Source organism: Mauremys reevesii, linkage group 12, assembly GCF_016161935.1.
Source record: "Mauremys reevesii isolate NIE-2019 linkage group 12, ASM1616193v1, whole genome shotgun sequence".
Taxonomy (NCBI): domain Eukaryota; kingdom Metazoa; phylum Chordata; order Testudines; family Geoemydidae; genus Mauremys; species Mauremys reevesii.
In genome coordinates this window covers 5,496,269-5,503,297 of record NC_052634.1, presented here as the reverse complement: position 1 = coordinate 5,503,297, position 7,029 = coordinate 5,496,269, and the positions used below count along the sequence as shown (strand labels likewise).

Genomic DNA, 7,029 nt, shown 5'->3' with positions numbered 1-7,029 from the left:
TCTGGCTTGAACCTTTAACCATTTAGTCCACTTCAAATTGAAATTGACTAACACTAAATTCCACTGAAACTGAATGTGGGCTCATGAGAGGGGGGCTAGCTATATGGATAATAAGGGCAGTTTACATCCTGTTCACTTTGGGATACCAAGAAGTGAGAGGTTTAGTTAAATCTTTGACCCAGGGAATATGTAAATACTGTAATGTTTTGGATCCCAGTATCCTGGGGTGGAAGGGAAAGGCAGATGGATTATGGAGCTGTGTTACTGCCTCTCTGAGCATCCTACATGAATCGGTGCAATATTGTAGCATGCACCCCAGATGCCTCACAATGCCTTATTATTTCTGAAAACGGTCCATTCCCCACACTGCACGTTCACGCATCAAAATGATTGGATGTAGCCAGCCAGCAACTAAACATTTTGCAGTTGAGATGCGCCACATGTTTTGGAGGAAACAATTCACCCCTAGTTACACCCGATTGACTTGAACAAGATTACCAGGGAGCAACTAAAGGGGGATTTTTGACCTTGGTCTTTCACCGTAACATTTAAGTGCTCATCTACAGGCAGAAACCAAACATTTTGCAGTATTTAGGGTTGTTTCCGTCACCCAGTTCTTCCAAGAAAGGTCACAGAAAAGCCAAGAAAGAGCTCCAGGCACAATCTGAAGAATTTTATTCATTTATTTAGATTTGTGTAAGAAAATCTACTTCTCTCTGGCCATTTAACGATTTCTAAATGAACACACTTCATACAAAAAAACCCCCAAAATCTAAAAAAGAAAATGGATCAACATATTCAATGGCACATCCCAGCCAATATGGCAGTGAAAATAATCTGCTGTCTATGAAAAAAAATTCCTATTCATTTCAGAGACCTAACCCTTCCTTCATCTCAGGGTCCTGCCCCAAAACACCAGAGAAAAATCAAGAGGGGTATTGCAGGGTGCCCTGAAGTACAACAGAATTGAAACTGGCAGTGAATTCCAGTCAGGGGGCCTTCATGGAGAAGGCCCTGCCAGCAGGGGTTCTTGCTTGATTTATGGAAGGGACTTGCCTCCACACGGCAGGCTAGCCTGAAAAACAGGGTGTATTTACTTCTTTCATGATCATTTAAATTTGGATCCCATTCAGGCTGTAATCAGTCTGAACTGTGTGTAAATCTGCCCTGCCCTTCACAATTCTCTGCCAGTCCGACTGATTGTAATGCCCCATCCCAGTCAGGGCCCTGTAAGCGACTGTCGATGAGTCACATACAGGAGCTACTGGCTCAGAAAGACACTGGCTCCGTTCCCAGTGTGCACAGCAAATGGGATGCAACAGCAGCTGTGGAAGATCCTCACTCAGGCCCATTATCAACCTGCAGTGCCCTAATGTGGAAAGCAGCTTAGCCCTCCTGGTGGGAGACACATGCTGTCTCTGCTTCATAGAACTGTAGGAGATCAGGATGGAAGGAACCCCCGGTGTTACCTTGTTCAGTCACCTTGTCAGACTACTCTACCCAACATTATTCTACACACTATGAATGTATCGAATCCTGACTTGCTACAGAACATTTCAGCTCATGAAAACTCTCGAGACAAGTATGTGCCAGAATTTCTGCGTGTGTTTCCTGCTGCTGGCAGTGGGGTTGGGTGTCAGCTCTCTGGTCAAGTAGGGTGTAAAAGAAAGTGCAGTCATCATTTTTAAATACATAACAGTAGAAGAGAGACTTCCTGAGTAGATCAGCCGTCCACCCTTGCATCCAGGAGGAAAGCAAAGATGGAAGATCATGGCTTGACTGGGGTGCTGTTTCCCACTAGGAGAACAGTTTGCAGGTAACAAAGACTGACAGCAGGTGGACAGCTGCCAGGAAGGAGCTGGCCTGCACTGTGGAGACGGAATTGGTGGTGCTGGAGGGTGTGGTTTTGGAGTTGGTGGTGGATGTCTGTGCTGTCGATCCAGGTGATGCTGAAATGCAGAAGCAAAACCAGGATTAGAAATTGGTGCATCAATTCCTGTTGCTGCATGCATGTCTCAGAAACTGGGGTCAGATCTGCCCCTGGCATAAACTGGCATTGCTCCATTGAATTCAGTGGAGCTTTGCAGATTAAAAGGATTTGAAGATCCTGTCTTAGTTGCCTTGGGGCAAGGAAGGGGGAGGGGAAGAGGTCTCTCCCTTCCATGGAATAAATATAAAAGGGGTCAGGGACAGCAGAGGTACCTTTGATTTGCTGTGTGGAGCCACAATCTCAACAGTGTCCGCGTGTGTGGCAAAGAGGTTAAGCATGAGGACACATCCCATGCCTGTGTCAACATCACAGGGCAGCACCTGCTCCCTCCCTCATCATTTCACTGATGGTACCACAACAGCATGTGATTTCCTGGTGTCCAGTTGGACAACTGGGGCTGAGTGCCAAGCAGGGCCTACTGGATCTGTATTCAAAGGCCCCATCGGATCAGGGTGGGAGGTGCTGTTCAGATCAGAACTCTCCTTTTTGTGTCTGCAGCAGGCAGCAGCTGTCGGTGACCCTCCATCAAGGCTCTGAATATGCCTCTTCATGAGACAGCCACATTGAACAAGAACAGGATTTAGCTTTGCTCTGAACACAGAGTGATCCTCCTGCTACAGGAAGGAAATGGCCTGAAAATCCTCCGGATAGACTTACTGGGAATTAGTCTGTAGTGAGCCATTTAGTTCCTGCAATCAGTTCTTACTGTGCTCAGGTGCACAAGAGGAGGAAGCTGCAGGCAAATTATGATCCTCCAGCGGTGTAAGACACCATCGCTTTACTGAAGTTGAGGGAGTTATGCCCTTTACATCACTTGAGGATCAGGCTTGTTACTGAAGCCAGTGGAGTGATGCTGATTTACACCAGTTGAGGATCTCCTATTTATAGCTACTCTGTATCTTTTAAAGCCAGCTGAAATTTTTTCAAGATGTCAATGACATTTTTGTGACCCCCTTTGTGTGGGTGCCAGTTTTCAACTGGCTCTAGTGTCTTTGCCTTATATTTCATTACAGGAGAGAATGGGTGTTTGTCTTGAAAAAGATGGACGCGATTCTTATCTCATAAAAGCCACAATAAAAAAAATGAATCCGTTCAACCGCTGTGTCATTTGACACATGCATATTAGGCGGATTTACCTGTATTCAGGGTTGTCTTCTGGAGCAGGGTAGAGTTATTGGAAAGAGTCACAAACACCCTGTGGAAAATAAAGGAACAACAGACATCAAGGGTTTGGTCTAATACGTCTGTTCCCTAGAATAATGTAGGCCAAAACCATAAAGTCATAAAGAGATGACGTTTATTGAGCGAATATGATAAATTTCCCTATTATCTTTTGTTTCTATGAGACATTTTGTTAGTCACTATTTGCCATCAATACTCCTGTCATTTATTGCTTTACAGCACTTTCCAGTGTTTGTCGCAAGCTGTAATTCTGTTGATGCCAGCCATTACAATTAAATATAGAACTAGTCGTTGTAAATAACCACTGCACTCCCTCCTCTCTCAGTCATTAGCCTGATAGGCCTGATCTCTGGCTTTCTTTGGTCAATATTTCCCACTGATGCAACTCCATTAACGTATTACTGTACACCAGGCTGGTACAAGTCCATTTGTTTTGGTCAAGTCACTCTGGATTTTCACCCACTGGGGGTAAATGCAGTCGAATGAGAATTGGGAGCACACAGACCTGTTTGTTCCAGCTCTCACAGAGGAGTCATGGGACAGGTGCATGGTTAGAATGGCCTGCAGAGGCATAAGCTGTGTGATCAGCCACAACTGAATACTTAAGGACTTTGGGGCAGGGTTTTCTCGGGGTGTGTGTGTGTGTGTGTGTGTGTGTGCGCGCGCGCATACAGTGCCTAGCACAACAAAGTCCTAGTCCATGCTGACAGCTCATTGGTGATATGTTAATACCAATAAATAATAAGAAGATGGAATGATGATGGGACCTGCTGGATTTGCGTTTCAGCTCCACTTCGAATTTTCTCTGATTAGTTTTGTGGTTGAGCTGCACTCCACCCCCCTCCCCCAAAAAACAAATAAAATAAAAAAAATCTTCCCATTAAACCTTCTAATGAAAGCAGACTCAGCTCTGCTGCCATTTCATGCACCCCTCCTGCAGAATGTAGCTCTGCTCCCCATACCCTGTCTCCTCTCCCAGGTAAGGAAGAGCATTACCTTATTTCCACCGGGGCTGACCCACTGGCTGGAGATGTCCATTGTACTGTGGCTGTGGTTTTGTTGGTGATATTTTGCTGCCCTGCTGACAGGCCGTTGCTGCAGTTCACAACTGGGGCTTCCCACTGGCCCACAGAGGAGTTCTGGGAATTGAGGGCCTGCAGGAGAAGTGAGATGCCGTCGAGTCCACTGATGGTTACTAGAGAGAACGCAGAGGAGGGAAAAGTAAGTTCTCTGTGCTGAGAAACGGGCACCCACAAAACCCCACCAGGCCCCAGGAGGTTTGAGAGAAGCAGAGAATGCTGCGCTCTATGGGGTGAGGGCTTTGGTGCCTCATGATGCCCCCCTGCCACAGAGAAATGTAAAGTTCCAAAGAGGAATAGCCACTCATCCAACTTCAGGAGTTCCCTTCCCATGGGGCCAAAAGAAGAGTCACACACAAGGGGAGCAGGACAACTGCTTTTTGCCTAAAAATCTAAGCAGTAGAAGACTCTGGAGCCTAGAGCCCTCACATTCTCCCCTAAGCCGATAGGGCCAGGCCCGGTCCTCTCTCCTTGCTACCTTGTACAGTTCTGCTGCACATCAGGGCAAAGACTGGGGCTGTCAGTCTTACCAGTACTCCTAGCTACAGCATCTTTGTTACAAAGACTATCTAGTCAGCGGGCTACTCACTGTAGAAGGAAAGCTACTCCCTAAGCAGCGAAGCAGGCTCCAAGGTGTCTCATTGCAACTGGCAATGGAAATTCTCAGCCTGAGGGAGAGTTTCTCCTGAGCCACTGCTTCAAAGAAACCAGCCAGACTGCCAGGTGCCCAACAAAATAAATGTTAACTAGCAGCAGGTGAGTGTGTGAGTGCGCGCACACTCATGTTAATTAGAGCCAAGTTTGGTTGCAAGTGGCATTTGGAATGAAATTAATCTGCAGTTGTGTTCAATCCTTTTTTGGTACAGAAATGGAAAAAAAAAAAAAAGAAACCTGGAACCATCCCTAACTTTACCAAGTGGCTGCTCATTGTGTCAGATCCTGACCTAGTGTCAAGAAGCATAGCTCCACCGACTTCAGACCGAGAGACACAGCTGATGGCAAACCCCTTATGTGTCCGAACCAGAGCGTCTGTCAATCCAGACATTTATTCAGCACCGGGGCCTTGATCCTACTCATTCTGAAGTCGATGGAAGATTTGCTATTGGATGACACGAACAGGATCAGGCTACAGAGGGTGCATAAAAAGCAGTGAAAGGGCTTCAGGGCTGGTTTTCAGTGCCTAACACGAAAGGTACATGCACCCAAACAGAACAGCCCCAAACAGCCTCCAGCAATGCATACATGATCTGAACGCGGGGTGGGGGGAGCAGCGCGGAGCAGCTTTGGTAAAACAGCGCAACCCAGCTCAGTTTAAAATATATTTATTTTTGCTGGATCTGTGACCCCTTGTGATCCCTGCCCTCGCCCCCTTTAAGCCCTGGCCTCCACACCTTTGTCCTTTCTTCTATTTCCCAGGGAAAGGGTGAATTCTTATAGCGGCGGGGGGGGGGGGGAATCACCCCAAATATCATGCCTTTTAAGACAACCAGTTTCCAAGTTTTGCTGCGCAGTTTTGGCAGATATAAAAAAATCAGAATCCAGGCTGCAGGCAAGGAGAGAGCATCTGCCAGTGACCCTGGAGGGCATTGACATTAAAACGCAAACGATTATTGCTACCCTTTCTTTATGTTTCCAACCTGCAATAAAACCTCTCCAGATACATGCTCAGTCTTGCACATTGCAGACACCATAAAACTCAAGAGAACATCCAGGCAAAGCGAGATCTGTGCAGGAGGCACGTTCCTAGATCCAGAGAGAGTCAACTTACCACTGTAGCTTGTGTTTGCCATGTAGTTAGCAGGGGTCACAGATAGATTGTAAGAGCCAGGAGCAGGGGCATTCTGGATAGGTTGACAAGCATCCTGCAAATAGACGGGAGAAATCAGAGCCCCGAGGAAGAGCAATTGCAGTGTGGAGATAAGGGCTGCCATGATGAGCTTTGCTAGTCTCTCTGCTTCTGTTAAGGACACACCTGTACTTTGGAGACGCACCAGATGCATGGCTATTTATACTAGCTTCTTGATGAGGCAGATGCAGATTTCTCCTCCCTCTCCAGCTCACTTCCCCTGAATGGGAGGTTCCACATGGTCACATTTTTGGAGTTTACTTCCTTCTACCTGCTCAGCATCTTAATCAACGATCTCGCTTGAAAAGGGGAACTAGCTAGTCTCTAAGGTGCCACAAGTACTCCTGTTCTTTCGGCTGCTAAGAGTTACTTTAGCACTGGGCTTTTTACATCTCATTGAAGCATCTGTGGACTTGAAGAGCAAGTCTTCCCCCCCCTCACCCCGAAGCCCTTTAAGCCAGCCCTTTGCACAGGAGAGTGTTGATGCTTCACCCGGGCAGCTGCAGAAGTGCAAGACTGAGGGAGGGAACAGTATGGAACATACATGTGTCCCAGTGTCCAGGCCGACATGCAGGGCCAGACCACGCCGCGCGCGTGTGGTGTGCAGCCAGGGCACAGCGGGCCCAGCGGCCCAGCAGCTCTTCTGCTCATGGCTGCGCGAGGTCAGGGGCGCAGCGCGGGACCCGGACCTCTGCGCAGGCATGCTGAGAGAGGTGCGTGGTGGTCCGTCCCGGGTAGACCTCCCGCAGGCATGACTGCAGAGGTGCGCTGGTGCCGACATGGCTTCAGCTCCCAATGGGGCAAAGCACAAAGTGGAGAGTTCTTCCCGGTGCAGAGATACCGGCCAGTACAATCACCAAGTCTGTCTGGAGTAAGAGGGAGCCGTGTGAAAAGGCTGTGTGTGCCAGACTGCGGGGGTCACATGCACCCTG

General features: G+C 47.8%; 1 protein-coding gene across 1 annotated transcript; it reads right to left on the bottom strand.

The window, feature by feature from the left end:
• Positions 1-366: 366 nt before the first annotated feature.
• LOC120375452 (placenta-expressed transcript 1 protein-like) lies at positions 367-6,244 on the bottom strand. Its single transcript, XM_039496095.1, has 4 exons — positions 6,020-6,244; positions 4,169-4,367; positions 3,127-3,185; positions 367-1,949 (listed from the first exon to the last, which is right to left on the bottom strand). Exons 1-4 carry the CDS (start codon positions 6,180-6,182, stop codon positions 1,798-1,800), a joined length of 573 nt encoding a protein of 190 aa, XP_039352029.1. The 5' UTR covers positions 6,183-6,244; the 3' UTR covers positions 367-1,797.
• Positions 6,245-7,029: the final 785 nt, after the last annotated feature.